The sequence below is a fragment of the Balaenoptera musculus genome, chromosome 11, assembly GCF_009873245.2.
Source record: "Balaenoptera musculus isolate JJ_BM4_2016_0621 chromosome 11, mBalMus1.pri.v3, whole genome shotgun sequence".
Taxonomy (NCBI): domain Eukaryota; kingdom Metazoa; phylum Chordata; class Mammalia; order Artiodactyla; family Balaenopteridae; genus Balaenoptera; species Balaenoptera musculus.
Genome location: NC_045795.1, coordinates 13944603 through 13967837, shown reverse-complemented (window position 1 = coordinate 13967837; position 23235 = coordinate 13944603). Strand labels below are relative to the sequence as shown.

General features: G+C 36.0%; 2 protein-coding genes across 10 annotated transcripts in view; one reads left to right on the top strand and one right to left on the bottom strand.

The window, feature by feature from the left end:
* Window positions 1-19877, top strand: part of DEK (DEK proto-oncogene) — a 29763-nt gene extending 9886 nt beyond the window's left edge. For 2 of the 3 annotated variants that reach the window (XM_036868535.1, XM_036868536.1), the window contains 5 exons: window positions 1682-1870; window positions 13200-13335; window positions 13613-13761; window positions 17761-17829; window positions 18307-19665. In XM_036868535.1, coding sequence (XP_036724430.1) covers window positions 1682-1870; window positions 13200-13335; window positions 13613-13761; window positions 17761-17829; window positions 18307-18318 — 555 coding nt within the window. In that variant the 3' untranslated portion in view covers window positions 18319-19665. Of the gene's footprint in view, window positions 1-1681; window positions 1871-13199; window positions 13336-13612; window positions 13762-17760; window positions 17830-18306 lie in introns of all 3 variants that reach the window. The other variant, XM_036868533.1, reaches the window with a different exon arrangement.
* Window positions 19878-20243: 366 nt separating this feature from the next.
* Window positions 20244-23235, bottom strand: part of KDM1B (lysine demethylase 1B) — a 56452-nt gene continuing 53460 nt past the window's right edge. For all 7 annotated transcript variants that reach the window (XM_036870083.1, XM_036870090.1, XM_036870089.1 and 4 more), the window contains one exon: window positions 20244-22210. In XM_036870083.1, the coding sequence (XP_036725978.1) occupies window positions 22127-22210 (84 nt within the window). In that variant the 3' untranslated portion in view covers window positions 20244-22126. The remainder of the gene's footprint in view (window positions 22211-23235) is intronic.

Sequence of the window (23235 nt, the reverse complement as noted above, 5' to 3'; positions counted from 1 at the left end):
ATTGGATTCTGATTAATAGATTCAGCTATTTTTAGAACCAGTATAGGAAAGCTCTAAGGCATTTATATATTATTAATTTTTTAAAATGAAAGCCTCTTCATTTATTTTTAGAAGTTGCATTTTCTTGATTGGTTTCTTGAATGATGCAGCATTCTTTCATTTTCTTGTATAAATTTATCCAGCATCCATTCCAGTTCTCATCTTACTGGTTTCACATACAGATTATATTCCTATTACCTGCATCTGGTTCCTGAGCTGACATAGTGAGGGATATCACATTTTTCAAATATATTCATGTCTTGGATTTCATTTAGTGAGTAGTGAGAGTTTGGATGGTGAGTTACCTTTTCTCCAAACAAGCATATCGAAGAATTTATCCAAATGGATTTGGTTCCTGGTAATAAGTGGTAATGGCAGTAGTTCACATAACAAGGTTATCTGTATACATTCTAGGAGGTTTCTTGTGGAGAACCTCTCTGAGAAATATCTTTGGTCCACTAACTTATTTTCTGGAGGTACCTACATTGGCTGTTTCCCAGTCTGTCTTTAGAGAAGGGTAGGTTGTGTGGGCAAGCTAGAGGCTGTCCTGTGGGTTGTAGATAGCCTGAAAATGCCACATTACACAAAGCAGCCACCTTTTCTTAATTTTTGTACAGGTAACAGTGACCCCTAAGACTGAAAGTTCCTGGAAGAGAAGGGACCTGTGGTTCTGCTAGTTTCATGAGAGATAGCTTAAAGTTACCAATAACATTTACACAGTCGCGTATCTTAAGGTTACGTTACAGAATTTTCCTTATTGTAGAAAATAACATAGGCAAAAATAAAGACAAAAGATGCCCGTGATTTTAGAAGTAAATAATTTTAATTCCTTAGTCTTTGTCTTTTCAGATCCTTTATGCAAGGTTATTTTATAGTTTTCAATTTCAGAAGTTAGTAAGTACTCCCCTAAGAAAGCATTTAAAAATTAAATTTGTTAGTTAATCAAATTATTTTCCTCATGTGATCTCTGCTTTTTAAATATACATGGTTTAATTGAATATCAAAGTAATGGCAATGGTACTTATTTTGTGGTTCTTAATTCGTTTCATAATTAACATACTCAACACTTATTGCATATTTAAAATCATCAGTGAGAATATAATCCTGGCATTATTGAAAGTAGAACCCATAGGTAATATGAATATAAACTATATGTTTCATAAATTCAAGATGTGTAAAGTGAGGTTTTATTTCCTTTATGGATGATTCCTCCTGGTCGATTAGTGGGTCCCCTAAAGCAAGAAGGCAGTGATAGTTTTAATGCTTGTAGGAGTGAAATAAATAGCAAGTCTAACTGAAAATATTGTCTTGATGAAGTGTAAACAAATACCTGAACTTAACACAGTGTGCACTTGGGCTTCTAGTCCCATATCAGAATGTAGAACACAGACTTCTTTCAAATATGTGAAGAGTCTCTTGCCTAGAACCTAAGGTTCTAAAAAAATGGAAGGGTATTGGTAGTGCAGACAAAAAGGTTGACTTGACACATGAAGTTAAAGATGAGTTATACTCTGTAAAGCTGCTAAGCTTGGAAATAAAATTTCTTGAGACAGGAACAAGAAGAGTTGAGAAGTAGTTATCAAAAAGAGATGATTGACTTGGAAATATAATACCTCATTGATGTTATCCTTATTTTACGCAGCCATTGCCAAAATCTAAAAAAACTTCTAGCAAAGGCAACAAGAAGGAACGGAACAGTTCTGGAATGTCCAGGAAAGCTAAGCGAACCAAATGTCCTGAAATTCTGTCAGATGAATCTAGCAGTGATGAAGAGGAAAAGAAAAACAAAGAAGAGTCTTCAGATGATGAAGATAAAGAAAGTGAAGAGGAGGTAAAATGTTGGGGTTTTTTCCTCATTTCTTTCCATGGAGAGAGTTAAATACTCCTGCTGTATAATAGATTAAGACAGAAAGCATAGATTTGAAGGAACTATATATGTACCATGTTGGTTTTTAATTCCAAAGACACAGAAATGATTACGTGTAAACCCTTTCTTTCCCTTAAGGAGCTTTTAGTTTTATTGCCATGCCAGAGTGTAAGAGTTGGAAAAGAATGAGGTTGATGTGCACTAGGTTTGAGCTGGACCTTGAAGACTAGAGTACGTAAATGAAGGGTGAGGAGTGCATATCCTGACAGGAACACAAAGGAGATTTTTAAAGAAATTTTTCATAGTATATTAATATTTTATGATTGACTTGTACCATTTTCTTCTGCTTTATGCAAAAAGCAAGGGGTTTAAGGACCACCATTTTATCTCAGTTTGGGATTATTTAATGACACTAGTGGCATTTGAAGTTTATATGATTGGTGGGCAAATTTTGTGTCACTTAGGAATGCCCGTCATTTTCTTTTACTTGGGAGTATTTATAAAATGTTGAGAATATTTAGTTTCCGAAGAAACACTTTGGGAAGAGGAGAGCTGCTGAACCATGTAAGGGGTTAGCTTTACCCTCTCCTTAATATGTATCTTCAATCAAGTAGATGAGGAAGAGGGTACAAGGAGATGATTTCCTGTTATTGTTAACAGTGTTTTGCTGGCTCTATTTTAACTTGTTTTGGTGCTCTCTTTAATGATCAAAACTTGATCTGTAAATTGGGTAATCCCCCTTGTCTTATGTAGGGGCTTGATTAATGTGGCTTGACATTTTGGACCAAGATGATTCTTTGGTGTTGGAGGGCTGTCTTGTGCATTGCAGAGTGTTTGCCCACTAGATGCCGGTAGCACATCCCTGCCCCCAGCCTCCAGCTGTGAAAACCAAAACTGTCTCTAGACATTGCCAAATGTCCCCTGAGGGCAAAATCACCTTCAGTTGATAACTGCTGGATTAGAGAGAATAAAGATGTGGTGAACTGTGATTTTATAGGTGTGCATTTTGTGTATACTTGTCTTTAGGTATTTAAAATCCGTGCTTGTTTTAATGTCAGATTTTATAAAGACTTCTATAAAGCTAAGTATAGAATGCTTCATAATTTTAAAAAGGATACTACAGATCCAGCAGGTGTTTCATAACTAGTATCTTAATATATTTTTGGTGTGAAGGAAGATGAGTAATCTGAGCACTAGGGTTTTTATGGAATAGATTTTAAGGACATGTAGGAGGAAAACGTGTTATTTATATGTGAATATAAATAGTAGCAATTTTGCAGTAATAGATTTCCTCATTCAACAAATTTTTGGTTATCTACTATTGTGTATTCACTACACTTCCCAAGACCTTTTTAAAGGCAGACTTAAAGCATGAAAAGTTGTCATAGAATGTAAACATCTAATTTTTTTTGTAGAAGCAAGATGATTAGGAGCATGGCCTTTGGAAACTGGGTTCAAATCCCAGCTGTACTCTGATTATCACTGTTTGACTTCGGGCAAGTTACTTATAAATTCTGTACCTCAGTTTCCCATTTTTAAAATGGGGATAATGATAGTACCAGCCTCCAAGGGTTGTATTAAGTGCCTTTATTTAAAGCACTTAGAGTAGTACTTGGCACAAGTACTATATAAGTGTTAGCTGCTGCTATTACTATTAGTATTAAGATGACATTTTACCATATGCAAGATTTATAAATCCAGTCTTCTTGTCATTACTAAGGTGCAGGTTAAAAAGTGAGGATATTTTACGCTCGTTTTCTCATTTGCTTTCCAGATTATTGTCCCTTTGTTCTGAATAGAGTTAGTTGACATCTGTGAATGTAGATGACTCCTGATTTATAACCATATTGGTTCCTGGATAATGATTACAAATGGAACTGTCCCACTACAAATCAAAGCCTTAAACGAGGATCATTTGCTAGAAACCCAGGTCAAATGATGAAAATCCATGGAGGAAAAAAAACCACAAAAATGCCTTTCAGACATTAAGTATATAAAGTCACACAATATAAAAGCTATATCATAATGCTCTGTTTTCTGCTTTGGTTTTTCTACTTGGGCTGGTATTGACAGACTTCATAAAATATAATGCCAGTAAAATCTGGACTGAGAAATCTTTCTTTTTTCCTCATAAATCACCCTCTAGCAAACATAGGTATTCTTCATTTCTTTAAAGACTCCTTCAAATTTAGGGCCATCCTCCTCAAAAACTTTATTGCTGATTCCATTACTGTGAAAGGCTCTGATTGCCTTTGAAAGGTAAGTGCTGGCAGGAAGGATAGTATTTCTATAGTAACTTTGTTTTCCCTTATTCTATTTTTTTGAAGAGTCTGTTAAGTGGCAGCCTTGTTAGGGACTTCATAAACTGAGGTATTTTTGGTCAGTACTATGAAAGGACCTCTTTTCTAAGAGGCTATACAGAGGAATTGCAGGCTGATTGGAAAAGTTGAGGATTGCTTATAGATGGAATTTGTTTTGCAGATTTTTTTTCATGGAAAATGACTGGGTTAATACTATTTATTTTTATTTCCTGAAATGAATTTTTCCTTCATAGATAAGACTTCTCCCTGTTAAGATCAGCTTCTTGTTTTAGATTCTTGGAGTAAATAACTGAACTTGTTTCTTGTTTCCTCTGTAAATTGAGAGCTTTGGACCAAATAATCTATATCATATTGCTGAAGTCAGAAGTTTTAAGCAGAAATCCAGTTCAAGTTATAGTTGTTCATTAGCCAGTTATATGAGGCTGAATATTATTCACCTGCTACTTTCCATATTTAGCTGTGTGAAAGAGTAGGATACTTAATTTATAAGTAAATATTATTTTAAAATGTAGGTTTGAAATCACTGAAAACTGCAGTTAAAAAAGAATTGGCAGGGTTTTTTTTTTTTTTAAGTCTTTTATATGAAATATGTCACATTTAGCATGTTAGCCAGCAATTGCTAAGACATTTTGTTTGAGGTTCTCTGTACCTATACCTCTGTTTCTATGATATGCAGTGAGCGGTTCACAGCAGTTTTTAATTCTCTTTTTCTTTAAAATTAATTCAAATAAGAAGGTGCTCTTTCTGAGTGTGACCTGGGTAATAATTCCTTTATAAAAGAGCTGGTCTAAACTTCTTTATCACCTTGGCTCTTGGACATTTGCTTACTTAGGGCAGTAGAGGGAGAGCAATTTGGAACCAGGAAGAAACTGATAGATGAGGTTTCTTTAGAATGAGAGAATAGAGGTTTAATTATTTTCTGTAAACTTATTATGAAAATCAACTGATTTACACATTGGAGTACATCTTTAGGGGAGGATTCCTGAAATGAACCAGTGAGATTAAACCATACTCAGGCATGCCGTTCACAACAGGTATTACCTTAGGTACGGAGAAATTATTGAGAGTACAGAAAAAAGAAAGGAGAAGCAGTGCTCTCCACATTAGAGAAAACAATTCTATTTTAGACACTTAAAAGCTAGCTTAATGCTTCTTCAGTTTTTGTTTCCTAGTGTTTTTATAAATACTCTTTATCTCTAGGAAAGTATAAAACAAACTATGGATATTTACTTCGTGAGTATTGAATTTATCTGTATGTTCCCAGATACATCAGGAATATCTTCAGCTCTGAATACTTAAAAGCCCTACTGATAATGTCCAAAACAGGAGTTCCCTTTTTCTTTCAGGACAAGAAGTCCGCAGAGAGGCAATTCTGGGCTACTAGAGCGGCTCAAGACAGGTACTAAGAATCTGGGGACTGTCTCTTCCTGAGCCACCATCTTTACGTGTGGCATTAAACCTCATGATCTCAGGATGATTGTTTTACCTTTAGGCATTGTATCCTTGTTCCAGATAAAAAAAAGAGCAAAGGGCTTTTCTTCTAGTGATGTTTTGGCTTTTTCCCCCCTGTCAGGGATACCTTTTACCAGAGATCTCCATGTACATCTCATTGGCCAGAACTTTTTACCCAGCCACCTCTAGTTGTAGGGGAGGCCAGTAAGACCCAAGTGTTAGCTTTCCTGCTTCTGTAGGAGGAAGGCAGATAAAAAGTGTGATGTTGAGTGAGCCATCCTACAAAGTTTACCAAGTGAGAGAAATTTTCAGTTATAGTTTGATAAACATTTGGACCATTTGAGGGATTATTTGGTAGTGGTGGGAGGGTGAACATGAAAGCTTTGTTAGTCCTTAAATATGTTCTAAAAAATAAGAATTCCCCCATCTCAATCTGATCAGAGGAATTACAGAATTATATAAACTATTGAAACCTTTTGTTGGAAGGCAAAATTGAATAATTACCATAATAAAATCTGTTTAGGGTTAAACTTGCTTTCATAATCTTTTGTGGAATATAGCAAGGCTTGCACATTCTTTACTCTTGGCACTCTCGAGTTTTCTCAGCCAAGTTGTTAAAAGAATAGTGTATTTTAAGCTAATACTTATTTTGTTCATCTGTTCACCCAGTACAACCTTTCTGCTGTGAGGACAGGATTCTGGCTCTGTGACAGGCGTCTTTTTTGGAGACCCTCCTTCAATAGCCCTGCTGCCTATAAAAGATAGGTAAGCCTTCTCCCAAGATTTTTTTTTTTTGCCTTCCTTCAAAAAGTGCTCATGTCATTCCTCTGATTCTATACCTTCATGGTTATCAGACACATGGAAAATCTCCTTCAAATTTTTTAAAATTTATATTACTACAGTACATTGTAAAAAGTTTAGATGACAGTACATTGTACTACCTGAAATTAATGGCAGCTCTCAGTTTTATCTGTTTCCCTTTAGCACATAAAAAATACCTACAGTACTGGATGGTCCTGATTGAACTACTCACAGCATATTCAAAAATGGCAAACCAGAATCTTAGAAAGAGAATTTGGAAACTAGCTTTTTCTTTTTTTTTTTTCACCTAATTTTTTCCCATACATTTTGCTAAAAGACTCAAAGTCTTGCCTCCTATTTGATTAAATAACAAAGGTGTTAAGTATCAAAGTACTTCCAACATTTTTACTTTATAATGCCACATACTGTGTTTAATTACTGAAATATTCAGAATATTTTTAAAAAGACTTAAAATAGGGGGCCAGTACTTGGTTTTTAATGTAATCACTTTTCAGTTGCTCAGTTCAATAAATTGAGAGTGTGCTAAGTGCTGTTGGGGTTACAGAAGATATTTTCCTACCCAAATACCATTTGATTGACACTTTATAGGATTTCAAAAGAAAGAGAATCTCTCTGTGTGTTGATGAGTGAAAGCTTTGGGGAGAGATGGAAGAAATACCAATTGAAATTGACCTTGGGGATAGAAAGGAAAGTTGGACACGTGAACAAAGATGGGGAGTAGGAAAGTACTGTGACAGACACGCTTGTTTGGGGTTAGGTAGTTTGTCCAGAAGTAAAGCAGTTAGCGATGAAGCTAGAGCAACGTACTTTGAAGCCAGACTATAGAGAACCCACGTGGTTGGGCATGGCTGTGTAATACCACCTTTGGGGGTAGATTGATCATTCTCCTTCCTTCAGAATGGTTGTCTTATTCTACCTGAGCATTTTGCTAAGTGGGGAAAAGAGACATGGCCTCTGTCTTCCAGGAACTGACAGTCTATCTGGGGAGAAGTACCACTCATTCCATAAGCATTTATTGGTATGTAACAAGGAGGAAACTATTGAGATCTGCTGTGTGCCATGTACTTTCACATCTTGCTTCTTATTTAGTCTTGACTCCATGAGAGAAGGTGATATATCCTCATTTTTGTACTTTGAGGATATAATAAATAACCAACTTTCCAGAGCTTTAGGTCATACTTCCGTCTTCACCTCTATGTCCAAATCTGATTTTAAGCAGTAGCTTTAGGAAAGTTAATATGGGCATATATCCACTTCTGCTTGAAAAAATTTTAAACTAAAAGCTATTGACATAAAGGGTCCTATTGATCTCTTTATCTGGCTCTGCCTTTTCCCTATATGTCTCCAGTAGTTCATGATCTAGACTAGGAGTTGGCAGACTATGGCCTGTATGCCAGATCCAGTTTTTGTACAGCCTAGAAGCTAAGAATGGTTTTCCCATTTTTTTAGTATTTGTAAGAAAACAAAAGATGAATGTACAACAATGACCATAAATGAACCAGCAAAAGCTGAAATATTTACTGTCTGGCACTTCATAGAAAAGGCTTGGTGACAGATCTAGACCATATATTTCTCTCTCATTTTACTTGGTTTATAGCTAGGTGAGTAAGCTGTGGGGCTTTTAAAAAATACATGGGTCCCCAGGCCGCACACTTGATTTTTTTTTCTCTCTCTTAAATGCACAACCTATTTAGGTAAGTTGTGCCAGAAGACTGATACTAAAAATCAAGAAGTTTGGCTAACTGCTATTGGTAGAAAAAATGTTTGTCTTAGCAAGCAGAGTGATTCTAATGAAATAGAACCTCAGGGTTGGAATAGATCGTTAAAGATTATCTAGTCTTCACGGATCTTCTCCCATCCCAGTTTTCCAAATAATTACATAGCAACTGCTGTGTGCCAGTTCTAAGCTCTGCAGTGGAGATCAAGAGACAAATAAGAGTCTCTGTGTTAAGCCGTTCAATCTAGTTGGTAGGAGGGGAGAGGTCAAAGATTAGGAGGGAGAAAGTACAGTAAAGTATAACTTAAGAGCTAAGAAAGTGGTTTGCTCAAGATGGAGTATTTACCTCTTTCTAGGGGCAGGTAGGTAGCAAAGATCCAGACAGGGAAACTTCATAGGAAGTAGCAATTTGATCTGAGCCTTAAAGGATAAACAGGAGAGGTTGGCATAACAAAAGAAAGAGATTTGGAGAAAACTATACAAAACTGGATTACACCGAAGGCCCATCTTGGCTTCAAAAAAAAAAATTCTAGAGTAATGATCTTGAGCCCATACAAAGTTAGGAGGTGAGGACCAGAGACAGCCCTGATACTGAGTTTGGTTGTCCTTTGTTGCCCTTCTATATTTGCTGCCAACATTTTTTATTCTTTGTTATTATCAGTAACATTTGTATGTAACAGAAAAAGTTAAATTTAACAGTATGATAAATAGATTATGGTATCATTGACTTACTGCATTGGTTTAGTTCAGTAGTTTCACCTCTGGCTTAAAGAAATACGTAGGTACATTAGTCATTTCTATAAGCAACTAATGCAGCAGGAGGCACACTGAATTTAATGAAGGTCTTGCTTCTTACTAGCTGTAAGACATTGGCTCACTTAACTACACAGATAAATTTTCCTCATTTATAATGAGATCAACTGTCTGGATTTTTTTTTTTTTTTGCTTTGTTTTGTTTTTTAGGTCGTATGGATCGTGTATGTGAAAATAGTGCTATATAAATGCCTTTTTTCTTTTTCCTTTTAATTACATTTTTAACCACGTCCTGGGTTCAGAGTACAGGTAAACCAGATCCTGCAAATGATATACAGAGGTGAACATGGCAAGAAATATTTACATGGCTACTTTACGGCGAACACTCTTGTGGTTGTTAGGGACAGATAGAGCTAAATTAGATAGGTGTCTCTTCTTGTGGAGATTGTCAGATAACGCCCTTAAGAAACTTGCAGTGTAGTGGGAGAAGAGACATGTAACTACCTACAGTTTAAAAAACATAAATACATTAAATGTTTCTAGGGTGCCTTTTATGTATTCACTCATTTGATCCTCACAAAATTTTACAAACATGGCCATAGTTCGTCAAATCTGCAGTGCCTGTAAGGCATCATTTTAATGTAGATTGCAAAGTGTACCCCAGTATCTGAGAGAAGGTGCGGGAGGGGGGAGTGTTAAATTTAGCAAAGTCTGGTATTATTACCTCCATTTTTACAGATGCGGAATCAGACACAGAAGGGTAAGTGACTTGCCTGAGAATGCAAAATTAGTCACTGGTGGAGTCAGGATTTGAACCAAGGAAGTTTGGCTCTAAAAACCTGTGTTCTAATTCACTGCTTCACAGTGCCTTCCAGAAAGAAGGGGCAAATGAATTGTAGGTCGAGTACTGTGGGACTACAGGTTAATCAAGTTGGTGGTATTATGAAAGATTTGGAGGAGGTGATTGCTAAGTTGGGTTTAGACTCATGAGTGAGGTTTTCCTAAGTAGAGGAGGGGGAATGAAAGTAATAAAGACTTGAAAGGTCATGTAAAATTTAAGTAGGCATGTTTTTTAACTTTACTTCTCAGTTCTCCCAGGGCCCCTTTTCATTACCTCCGAAATACCAGATTGCCATGTTCGCCTTAACTGCCAAAAATTGTATGTTGGGTTGCAATACCAAGGTCTGTCTTTTGAGATGCCCTGTTTTCCAAAGTTACCTTTTTTTCCTATACATAATATCTTATCTTCAGGGCAGCTCAAATGATTCTTAGCAGCTGCAGGGCTAAAGCACATCATGTGAGTTATTTATCTGATTGCCTCCCTGCTCAAGATGAAACTCATAAGTATGAGTTTCTACAGAGTTTATTTTACTACTCAGTTTTCACTGTTTCCCCATGCCAACACTTATCAGTATGAAAACGATACTTTACTGAATTCCTACCTTAAGTTTGTCACAGAGTAATTTGTAACTGGTTACTAAAGATAAGCGAATTCCAGTGTAAATAATATAATTTGTTATTACAGAGATTCGGTTATTTGTGGGTCCAGTTCTGTCTACCAGAATGTAATGAAATAAGCATGATGTACTGTGGTTAGTTAACACAGGTGTCACTGAGGCAGTCTTACTGCTCTTCTGTGTATCTATTCTATGTATTTGCCTTTTAAAGAAAACTTCAAGTTATTAGAGGAAATTACATTTGTATGATGAAAGAATTCCTTTACAAAAGGAAGCACTCATAATAGTAGTAATAGCTAATATTTATTGTTTCCTCTGTGCCCAGCACCATTAAAAGTACTTTTGTGTATTAATGTACTTACTCCCCCTAAGACTACTGAATACTATTATTTCCCTCATTTTATAAACAAGGAAACTAGGGCCCAAAGATGTACTGGGTCTGGAATTTGAAACTAGGCAGCTTGCCTGCAGAGCCTACACTCTTATCTATTAGGTTGTATCTTCTATAGTACTTCTGACAGTATGTTTGCAACCTTTTTGTTAATAGATGATAATAGGCTAGTTGTCCATTTAAAAAACTGTAGAACACTCTCCCTTTTAGAAGATTTAAATATAGAAAGAAGCTTAGCTTTAATTTTGTTTGTTTGTCCAATAGTAACATTTTATGGAGATGGCTTTTTTATTTATTTATTTATGGCTGTGTTGGGTCTTCGTTGCTGCATGCGGGCTTTCTCTAGTTGCGGTGAGCGGGGGCTACTCTTCGTTGCGGTGCGCGGGCTTCTCATTGTGGAGCGCGGGCTTCTCATTGTGGAGCACGGGCTCTAGGCGCGTGGGCTTCAGTAGTTGCGGCACGCGGGCTCTAGAGCACAGGCTCAGTAGTTGTGGCACACGAGCTTAGTTGCTCCACGGCATGTGGGATCTTCCCGGACCAGGGCTTGAACCCATGTCCCCTGCATTGGCAGGCGGATTCTTAACCACTGCGCCACCGGGGAAGCCCATGGAGATGGCTTGATTATCCTTTATTTATCACTGCACAGTTTTATGCTTTATCAAACTATTAACTACTCCCAATATGCAGGTTTAAAAATGGCACCATAGTGTGTATTCTTTCTAAAATTTTACCTTATACCCTGACCTTTAAAGGCTCTGAAAGTATTTTAATTATCTGATTTGAATGGGGATCAAGTGGTAATGCTAATAACATTGTTGCTCTCCCTTCCTCATCCCCCTGCATGCTTTCTGTAATAACTTAAGTTTATTATAAAATATTTGAATGACCCGCAGGTCCAGATTTTATTAACCTTTGACTAATGAGTGATATATAATAGTCATTATTCTGTGTATTAAGTGCATCAACAGAACTTATGAATTTTTAATATTTCCTTTCAGAGCCTCGTGTGGTTCTTAGGAATTAAGTGGATGCTTAATAAACTTAAAACTTAGTTCAGGTTAGTCATAGAAAATTGATGAACCATTGATGCCTTTCCGGCAACCCCCATGTCTGGAACACCTCTGAGAATTAGGAAAAAAGTATAAATGGCCTCTAAATAGCAAAAATCCATAGGTGAAGCTTATAGACTTTATTTTTAGCATGTTGGCCCTTTGACACTGGTTAAATCCATTTTTTTAGTCACAGTTAAACTAGATAGGTTAGCTAGTTCCCGGCCAACAGTGTATTATTGAGGTAGTGTAGGGTGATACTATACTTAAGTAAATATGTACAGTGGATGGCAGTGTAGCAAAAGGAAAGACAAGCACTAAAATCCAATGAACTGCACTTAGAAATAGCCTGAGCCCACCTAAGTTTAGAACAGGTTGGTCTATATACTTTAATTTTCTTTAAGTTCAACATAATGTCTCTGTCCTTTAAAAAAAAAAAAAAAAGGTTGAATTTTGATGATAATCTGAAATTCAGAGTATAAAACATTTGGAGAAACATTCTATCAAAATTGATTTGCAGTGTTTTCGGTGTGTAAAGATGAGATTTTAAGTTATCTTGGGGTACTTGCCTTATATACAGATACTTTTACCTTCGGGAACGTTAATGAAGAATTAACGTTTCCTAATTTCATAGACTCTGCTTAAGACAAAGTTACAGTGAACTATAATTTTGTCATTTTAATCTAACCGTATGTATATACTTTGCTTTTATTTTATTAGCTGTGAGTTAGTGTTTAAGAAAACAAGTTCTGGAGTCAGATCTATTTGAATCTCACTTCTTTATTTTATTATGTGACTGGACAAAACCTCTCTGAGCCTTCATTTCCTCATATATTTATAAACAGTTTTTGAGCAGCTCCTTTGCACCATGCACTGTTTTAGGAGTTAGGGATATGTCAGTGAACACAGAAAGGTCAAAAAAATCCTTGTCCTCATGGAACTTACCTTTTAGTTGGGAGAGACTGACAATAAATAACAGAATATTAATAGTACCTATATTTTAGAGTTTTTTTCAAGATTAACTAAGGTCTGATGGGGTAGACCTTAGTTAAGGGAGGGGTAGACAGTTTTCTATCTATAGTGTGTAATAAATGTGAGCACCTAATAATTTTAATGTTTGATCCTTGACCTCACCTGACTAGTCTCGTGTTGGGATAAAATTAAGTTCATTGAGTGTATTAGTCATCTCAAAAATTGATGATTAGTAATAATTTTTCATTGGTGATATTGAATACATTAATTTTCTCTAATATTGTTGAGGGGTGTGGAGGAGTAGAGGGATCGCAGGTAGTCTCTCATCAATGTATGTACTTTGTTTTTCTTTCCAACAGCCACCAAAAAAGACATCCAAAAGAGAAAAACCCAAACAGAAAGCCACTTCTAAAAGTAAAAAATCTGTAAAAAGTGCTAATGTTAAGAAGGCAGATAGCAGTACCACCAAGAAGAATCAAAATAGTTCCAAAAAAGGTATGTTAGAAATGACACATTTTCAGCAACCTAAAGATATACATTATATGCTATAATACAGTTTTTAAGCATGTGTGGAAAATAGGTAAACTCTGAGGAACATTTGAGGGGGGAAGGTAGTATACCAGTTATTTATAGTTTATAATTTTTTAAATCTAATACCTTTTCAAGGATCTGATGAATACTTATAGAATTCTTCCTAATCTGTCTTGAATATTAATTTATTTTGCTATATAAGAAAAATTTATTTTCGTGTCATAAAATGTCTTACTTTTAGAAAGTGAATCTGAGGATAGTTCAGATGATGAACCTTTAATTAAAAAATTGAAGAAGCCTCCTACAGATGAAGAGTTAAAGGAAACAGTAAAGAAATTATTGGCCAGTGCTAACTTGGAGGAAGTCACAATGAAACAGATTTGCAAAGAGGTAATTGGACAAATGCTGAGATCATTTTGCTTCTGTCTGAAAAATTCTTTCACCCATCCCTCAGTTCAAAGCTAGATTCTTATGTGCATTCATTCATTGAACAAATATTTATTGAACTACCACATGCCAGGCATTCTTACAGGTGCTGGGATACCACTTTCAGTAAAATAGTCAAAACCTCTGCCCTATTGGAGTCATTTCATAAATAACATTTGAATGTATACAGTGACTAAAGTTAAGGTGATACATTGCAAACTCCGTAGGAGATGTTCTTTTCCTGATCTAGCAACTATTTTTATTGATGCATCCCTAGATTATGTTAGTTTAAATAAGCAGGATCTTGTGGACCACCTTATTTTCAATACTACTATGATAAATGAGATGTTATAGATTAGGTTCTTAGCTCAAACTTCTCTTAAGTTTTTCTGATGCTTCTCAGGAAATGAAATGATCTAGTCTTGAATATGATTCTGTAGTGATTCCATACTGTAGATCAAAATTGAAAGGTTTTAAAATCTAGTTTCTTATGGTAAAATGAAATTAAAATTTGAAATGTACCAAAAGTGGAATATTCTTTACTTTTTTAAGACATACTGTTTTTCTTATTCAGCATTCGTTGAGCCTCTGCTACATATCAGGCACTGGGATAGATGTTAGAGGTAGAGCAGGAGAAGCCATTATTTGGCTTAGGGGTCTTGTGTAATCTAGTGGGTAGAAAGAGGCAGCTGTTTTAGTCACTTAGTACAGTGTGTGAAAGCTGTGTTAGAAGAGTACAGAGGGTGCCCCACCACCACAGAACAGAGGGTACCTGCTTGGGAATGGGGGTTGGGGGAGTCTGAAAAGGCATCTTAGAAGAGGTCTTAGACCGTCAGCTTTCATACAATTGAGGAACATCAACACATTCACATAAAACATGACACGTAATGACTGCGAGGAATAGTCATTAGTTTAATTTGGCTGAAGACTAGAGTTGGAAGGAATTCTTCACAGAAGTTAGGAGAGAATACTAAAGAGTTCTGCAGATTTTATATGTGTTGTTACAGAGTTTGATTTTTCTCCCTGAAGCTAATGAGGAATTGGGAGGCAGGGTAGGTTATTGAAAGGTATTTGGCAGGAGCAGTCTAGGATGACTCTTAAAAAAAAAAGATTTTTATTTTTTAAGGGCCATCCTAGACACATCAAGAAGAACAGACTGGTGAAGAATGAGACAAGAGTCAAGAGAAACCTTTACATCATAATCAGAGTTACAGGGCTGCCGTAATCCAAGTCTGAAATCAAGAGAGCCTGATCACAGGTTGCTCCATGTGGGTGTAAGGGCTTGGGTGCATTAATCATAATAGGAAGTAGAACAAAAGGCATACCTCTTGAGGAAAAGATGAGTTTTGTTCTAGACATTTTAAGATGGGGTATTTGAAACATCCAAGTGGGAGAAATTGTGAACATTGTAATTCTCCAAGGTAGGAGAGAAACCTAGACTAGGATATTGCTGGGAGTTAAAACCAGAAGATAAGGTGGCCTAGAGAAGAAGGTAAAGGATGAGAAAGGCAAAGGACAGAGTCCTGGAGACCATTATCATCAAAGAGTTGGGAAGTAATTCCTACAAAATGTAAGAAATTGTAGAGTCAGTAGTAGAAGGAAGGCCAGAGAGAATAGTGCTGTAAAAGCCAAGCGAGGAGAGTTTCAAGAAGGGGCAGGGAGGGGTAGTTCTCTGCTTAAGAAAAGGTAATTAACTTACACGGGACAGTGGACAATGGCTGTGGAAAGTCAGGTCACAGAAAAGAAATATAAATGACCTGTAAACGCGAAAACATTAACCTTCCCTACTAATGAGGAAGATAGAAGTCAAAAGGAAATACTTTTGCTTACTAGCTTTAACAAAATCTTTATAAAGATGAACAGTTTTCAAGGTTGGCAATGGAGTAGGGAAACGTACTCTCACCCTTTAAGTTGTAATAACTTTGGAGAATAATTAGGTAGTATGTTAAAATTTAAATGGCAAATACCCTTTAACCCAGCAATTCCATTTCTAGGTCTCTATCCTAAAGACATAGTCACATCTGCACAAAATGATTTCAGTAATGTTAAGCATGTCTGTAATACTGAAAAGTCAGAAACAACCTAAATGACCATCAGTAGGGAAATGTTTAAACTGTACATCCATATTTTTGGAATATGAACTGTGTAGCAGTTCAAAAGAACATGGAAAAACCTTCCAGGTATTGTCAAAGTTTTAAAACAGAGGTATTTCCCTATTTGTGTAAATACAGAAAAACTATATTGCCATTGATATATTTATATGTTTGTATATAAACTCATTTTTAAAGGTCTGGAAGAATACACAGCAAATTGATAACTGGTTTCCTTTAGGGGAGAGGGACAAGGGCAGACTGGAAGGAAAATTGAAGGGAGACTAGTTCTGTTCATTTGAATGACTTTTGTGAATACATTTCTGTAATTTTAAGGGGATTATTAATAACATGGAGAGGTCAGGTGAGAAGAACTTAAGGGTTTTTTTGGACTCAGCAATTAAGAGACAGTTGTTCACATAATAGCAGTTTTGAAGGGTGGTAAATCCCAGGGTTGTCCCTTGGACTGAGAATGAATAGTGAGGAAGAGAATTAATAGTGAGGAAAGTGAAAGCTTCTGATTTAGTAATTAAATTGGGGGAAGATACAAGTTGATAAAGTACTTTTTAAGGTCAGAGGGGAGTGGAAGCATGCGTTAGGCTGAGGGACAATTCTGGGAAAGGAGAAGATGAAGGTACAGGAGCATTGAGGGTTGGGTCCCTGCAGAGGTAGAGGAAACAGGACTGTTGATGAATCCAGACACAAATGAACTGGAGGAGAACAGGCATGTCAGAAAGTTGAAGGAATTCATAGTAATGGCTTCTTGGCTGAGAGCAAGAGTGTGGGACACTTGAATAAGGGGATGCAATTGCCACTGATGAGAATGTAAGGGGAACCTGATTAGAAATCCTTGGGATTTCTAGGGAGGCTTTGACATTGAATACCAAGTGGGACCATTTTTTTTTTAACTTACTTTATTCAAGTATAGTTGATAAAATGGAACCATTCTTTTCAAATTTGTTGCATTTTCGCACAGAATTTAACCATATAAAAGTTAGACCAATTAAGGGTTGGAGTTTTGCAGAGAAAGAACAAAGGGCAAATAATTAGAGTAATGTAAATGATTGAATATATTTGCAGAGGTTGGCAAACTACAGCCTGTGGGCCTTTGTAACACAGACATATACCCATCCCTTTAAGTGTTGTCTATGGTAGCTTTTATGCTACAATGACATAGTTGAGTAGTTGTGACGGAAACTGTCGCTGGAAAGCTGAAATCATTTGTTGTCTAGCCCTCTACAGAGAACGTTTGCTGACCTTGAATTAGACAATAGGAGTGAAGCCAGCTTGGTGTATATGGCAGTTCAGGACCAGAAGTCATTGTGAAGCCAAGCAGCAGGTATCAAGTTGGAAAATTTAGAGAGTAAAAATTTAGGAGTGGAGGACTCAGTGATACAACTGGAGCTCAGTGATACAACTTTGGGGAGGGGATTGAGCAGTGGTCTGGAGGCTGAAATTCATTAGAGTTGAAGTTCAGGAATCATAAGTAGTGTTAGATGATGTAACAGAAAAAATAAGAGGATACCTAAAATATCTGATAGATAACCTACCAATATAAAGAATTCAATCCATTTAACCTAAGGTCTATCTAGAAGTTTTCCTTATCCATGTTTATTGTTAGTTCAACTGAAACTCCCACTTTATAAAACACTGAGAATGTTTTCATGCTAGTTTACTGCTCTATATGCAGTATTATTAAAACTACTCATTTGTTGTAGAATGCTACATGGTGAACCACTGGTGGTTAGAACGTACTGTTCAAACTTACATGCAGCTCTTTGTCCATAGCACACATTTCTTCATTATCCAAAGATAGAGAATATTATTGGATTTTTAAATCTACTTTTAACATTGTTTTTCCTTTTCACTATAGGTATATGAAAATTATCCTGCTTATGACTTAACTGAAAGAAAAGAGTTCATAAAAACAACTGTTAAAGAGGTAACTATATCCAACTTTTCGAACTTTGATCATTTTGCACTTACAAAAGAAATTACGTGTATCAAATACTGCGTATTTTTCAAAATATTTATGTCACTAAGTATCACATGTGATGCTCAAATTTCCTCAAAATGGGAAAGCTAGTTAGTTTCATTCCCATTTTAGAGCTTAAAAATAAAGTTTGAACATCAGTGACAACACCTGGCCTCAGATGAAGATGTGGGTTCCGTGTACGTGGGTAGCTGGGCATCTCAGAGTTCATACAACCACTTGAGCACATGTTCCTTGCTGTCCACCAGTTAAAGGCAAGAGAAGATCAGCAGTAGCTGTAGTCTTGTATTGATCCCAGCTGATTTCCCAAGTAATGTTCCCAAGGTCACAGTAGTAAAAAAAGAAGTTAAAAAATAAAATGAGGTTTTATGTGTTCCAACTATTGTATGTTGGGCATGAGGAAATAACGTTTCTCTTTCGTTACAGCTAATTTCTTAAGAGGACAGAAACAGATGACCTGTACCCATGGATTTAAAGATCTGATTTATACCATTATACCAGCAAAGAGAATGTATTTCCTTTTCTAAATCTTTGCAAGCGTTGTGTTGGTAGAACTTCCTTCTGACCTTTTTATCTTGAGTGTTAGGTGAATTTGCGTTTGCCATTTTAAATTGCATTTCTATGCAGTTTTTAGTTTAAATTTTTGCATGGCAGTAATTGTCCCTTGCTTTTATAGTTGTATTTTGTACATTTTGGATTTCTTTATATAAGACTATAGATTCTTGAACTGTTGTAGTTTTTAGTGTGCGCGCAATATTAGCTTAAGACATACTTTTAATCGTAGAACAGAAACGATCATAACTGGCATTTATACATGCAGAGACTATTGCAGTATTTAGCATATGAAATATTTTGAATACACATCTGTCAGTGTGAAAACTCAGTGGCAGTGTGTTCATCATATTAAAAATACACAAGCTTCAGCCGTCCAGATGACTGAATCGGAACTTTTCTCCTGCATGTGTATATATGTCAAATTGTCAGCATGACAAGAGTGACAGATGTTATTTTTGTATTTTTAAAAACGAATTTGTTGTATATAAAGTTTTTTTATTTCTTTTGTGCAGATCAATTTTTAAACTCATATAAGTACGTATCTTTACAGTTATTATAAACTATGAAATGTCAGTGTTCAGCCAGATGGTATGACGGAGCAGTGAAAGTCAGAATTCAGTGAAGAAAATACTGAAGGAACAGATAGTTCTCTGCTTTGCCTTGGAAGTGTCATCAATTTATAGTTTTAGTGTTAACCCTGCAACAGTGTCTGTAGATACATTTTATAGTGAGGATAGACCAAAATCAACACATCAAAACTTCAAAAATTTGGGAGAGTTGGATTAAGTAGAAGCACATTTGGCTTATAATAAATGCACTGATTTTTATTAACTGCTTTTGCCCATATAAAATGCTGATATTTACAGGAAACCTGGCCACCTTTATAATTATGTTGAAAGTACCAGTTGTAATTCCAGATTAAGATAATGTGTAGACAGTAGTGGGTATCTGACAAAGTATTTCTCAAAAGTGGTAACAGACTTATTTTTAACATTAAAGAAACTTAATGTATTTGTGGAATCAGGGGTGTTAGGCTTTACATTTTGGCCAATTAGGATTCTAGGTGATCAACATATGGACCACTCCTGAATGAGACTAATTTTGTCTTTTAAATTAACTGTCTTAATCGGTTTATTAAATAATCTCTTAATTTTAAAATAAAACATGCTGCTTATACAAGAATTAGGCCTTTGATAAACCATTGAATGTTTAAAATATCTTTGCATCATAGAACAGAAATATATAAAAATGATATATGTTGACTGTTAACAGGTGTTTTCACAGGTTTGACTTGTTTCTTGATAAAGTTATTAAGACATTAGGGAAAGGTATACTTAATACAAATGAATGGAATAAACAACTAAATGAGATTTAATAATTGGCATTTGGTTTTAAATATTTAACTTGTTCCTATAAACCTTGTCAATAAAAATAATAAATCACCACCTCTGTCTCTTTGCATTTGATGTTTTAACATGTATTTCAGAATAGAGATTTTTAAATGGATTTAGCCCCATAGCCTATATAATTTGGAATGCTTGTCAGTGGTAACCGACTGATTTTACTTTGAATTAAATACATTACAAAGAAATCACTAGGGAAAACTTCAAGTGCTCTCACAAAACTAAGTTGATCAAAGTTAACAATTATGTGTGACCATTTACTTGAAAGGGATATGCAGTAATGCCTATGACCTAAAAAGTCTAAAGAGGGTTTAGAGGTTGAGGGGATTGAGTTGGTGTATGTGAAAGTTTGTGGTGAAGATGTATCTGCTTAAGAGTGTGCATTCATCACTACAATGCACAGTGTATTTGAAAAACAAGTTTTATTAAGCAGTTTTACACAATCAGCTGTTCACAGTCTGCAGTTAAAACATTGTGTATATTCACTGCTACTCAATTACAAAATCTTCAGACAGCAGTGAAAAACATACTCAACTCAAGAAAAAAAAGGTACCGTGGTTCTTTAAAGAACAAAATGTTAGGTGATGTCACTTGAGACAGGAAATGAGGGGTTTTTTTAAAAATACACATTTACCATACTTTATTTAGGTAGGTTTTCCCCTTGTTTGCTTATAGCACTATACAAGTTTAAGTGCCCAGAAACTAAAGTAATAATGTACTGTGAACCATTTCAACTTAAAATATTTTGCATTTATCACTCGACACATGCTATTCTTTAAACATTTTAATACATAAAACACTTGAAAGCAGAATTCTTCCCAATCAGTACCAATGAGTCTCATCAGATAACCTAAATGTCAACATTTTCCTGTGTTAACCTTGAAACCAATATACTGCTATTTGCTTTCTTTCAATTGTATAATACTTTGCTGGGGAGGGAGGTGTGTCTCAGCTCTGTCTAAAGTTCACCTTATGTTCTTTCTATAAAATACGGTTTCTACTTATAAGCTGACTTTAAATTTTAAAAATACCTAATATTTTGAAAAGTGGTTTTAAAGTCATTTTGAGTCTTTTTAAGCTGACCAATATATTGAAAGAATTATTCAAAGACTTTTTAAAACAAAAGCACATAAATTACCCTTATTTCTAACCTGTAAACTGAAGTTTCTTGGCAAGATGGGCATCCTGAAGACCCTGAAATCAATGTTTATTTTTTTTTGTCATGAGTGGAAAGAAGGAAAAAGTAAATACCATGTTCTCAGGCTTTTAAGATATGGCTTATAAAATGTGTAATATTTACCAGGATATTACACATTTTTCTGCAGTTTTCCAGTGGACCTGCCTATGGAATACTGAAAACGTAATTCTATAAAAAATATTCCTAGAGACGTACTCAGTTATTTTAAAAAGAGGCAGTGGGGAGAGGCTTTTAATTATTCTGACAAGATCCTTCTGCTAGTGGTTGCCAAAATTGAGGCTATTTAAAGTGTGCCATCCACCCAAACATGACTCTAAGAAAAATAGCCATATCTACGTCTAAAGTATGAAGACCACACTATCTCTTCCCAATTCTCAGTGATACATGTACTGCTGAAGGAATTGAAAATTTTGCTCTTTTGCCAATGAGTGCACAAATCTAAAATATTTTATTATAAAAGATACCTGAATTTAAATTTCTTTTGAACACCCAATGGGAAGAAATATGTACAATATAAGATAGAAGTTTCATTTACCTTTGACTGAAGAGTTTGTGCTGTATTCAAAAAGGAAAGATTTCTATCTAAATTTTAAGTAAAAGCTCAATATTGGAGCTGTGTAAAAATCTTAAGGCTCATTGGCAAAGATACTGATAAATTGTCATAGAGGAAAAGTACATGGCTTTTTTTTTTTTTTTTAAATGATTCCTGCTTGATTGACTTGGTTTCTCAATGTGTGAAAATTGGTCAGCCAAAAAAATGTCAGATTTAAAGGGAATCTCCAACCATGGAAGGATCATATCCAAGGTCTTAATTTAAGGTTATATTCTGCCTTATTCTGAGATCCGGAAGATTTAGTGCTAGTCAGACCTGTGGAAAATGCCATTATATATAAGTGCTTACAGAAGGATTCTTGGGGCTAGTGCTTTCAGAGTGGTAAAATGGGTTTACATTACCATGCCACCTTAGAACATTTCAGTTTTGCTACCCAGAGAGGATTTTTTATTTGTTTGATTTTATCAAAGTGAGGTTTAACATGTTTTTCAGACTCTCCCATTTGGGAGAAGAAAGCTGGGTCCAGATAAATTCTGTTTAAAATGCCGCAATCTTGCTTGCTTCTCGAACACCACTCAAATATGCCCCTGTAACAGTTTGTGGAAAATGCCTGTTTGTTGCCTGTAAAAAAAAAAATAATTGTATAATTTGAGATCATGTATAAAGAATTTAGATGAAAATCAAAAGGTAAATACAAACTTACACTTTCTCTGATCCTCCTAAAATAAAGATTGTTGTCGCTCCTGTGTGCTCACATGAACACTACTCACCCATCCATAGCACCATGTTTCACCAAATTCATTCTACAATATAGTCAGTGCTCCCGTGAAGTACTGTGTGACATTCATTAAGATATTTTCTATGTATGCCAGGTGCTGGAGTTAAGGATAATAAGACACAGTCCCCTCCCATCAGACAATCTTAGTTGTTAAAATCAGTGATAAGTAAAACAAGCACAAAAAGTGAATCACAGTTCATCCACGGCTGGAGTTTTGCTAGATGGGTATAACAGAAAGTTGGGTTACTCCAAGGATAGACCAGTTCAACAGGAAGGGAAAAGACAAAAGGTGAGGACTGTCAACAGGAGAACCTCACTTTCAAGGAGGTTATAGTGGGAACAGAATAAGCAAACCAGGAGGACAGGAAACTTGAATTCATGACCGTTAGGTATTAAAGACAAGGTCTGGGATGTGGTTATGGGGAAAAGTAGCTGAAATGGGAGTTGAGTAGGTCATAGAAAAGGAAGGATAGGGCTTCCCTTGTGGCGCAGTGGTTAAGAATCTGCCTGCCAATGCAGGAGACACGGGTTCGAGCCCTGGTCTGGGAAGATCCCACATGCTGCGGAGCAACTAGGCCCGTGAGCCACAATTACTCAGCCTGCGCATCTGGAGCCTGTGTTCCGCAACAAGAGAGGCCGCGATAATGAGAGGCCCGCGCACCGTGATGAAGAGTGGTCCCCACTTGCCGCAACTAGAGAAAGCCCTCGCACAGAAACGAAGACCCAACACAGCCATAAATAAATAAATACATAAATAAATTTATGAAAAAAAAAAAAGAATCTGCCTGCCAATGCAGGGGATACGGGTTCGAGCCCTGGTCTGGGAAGATCCCACATGCCACGGAGCAACTAAGCCCGTGCGCCACAA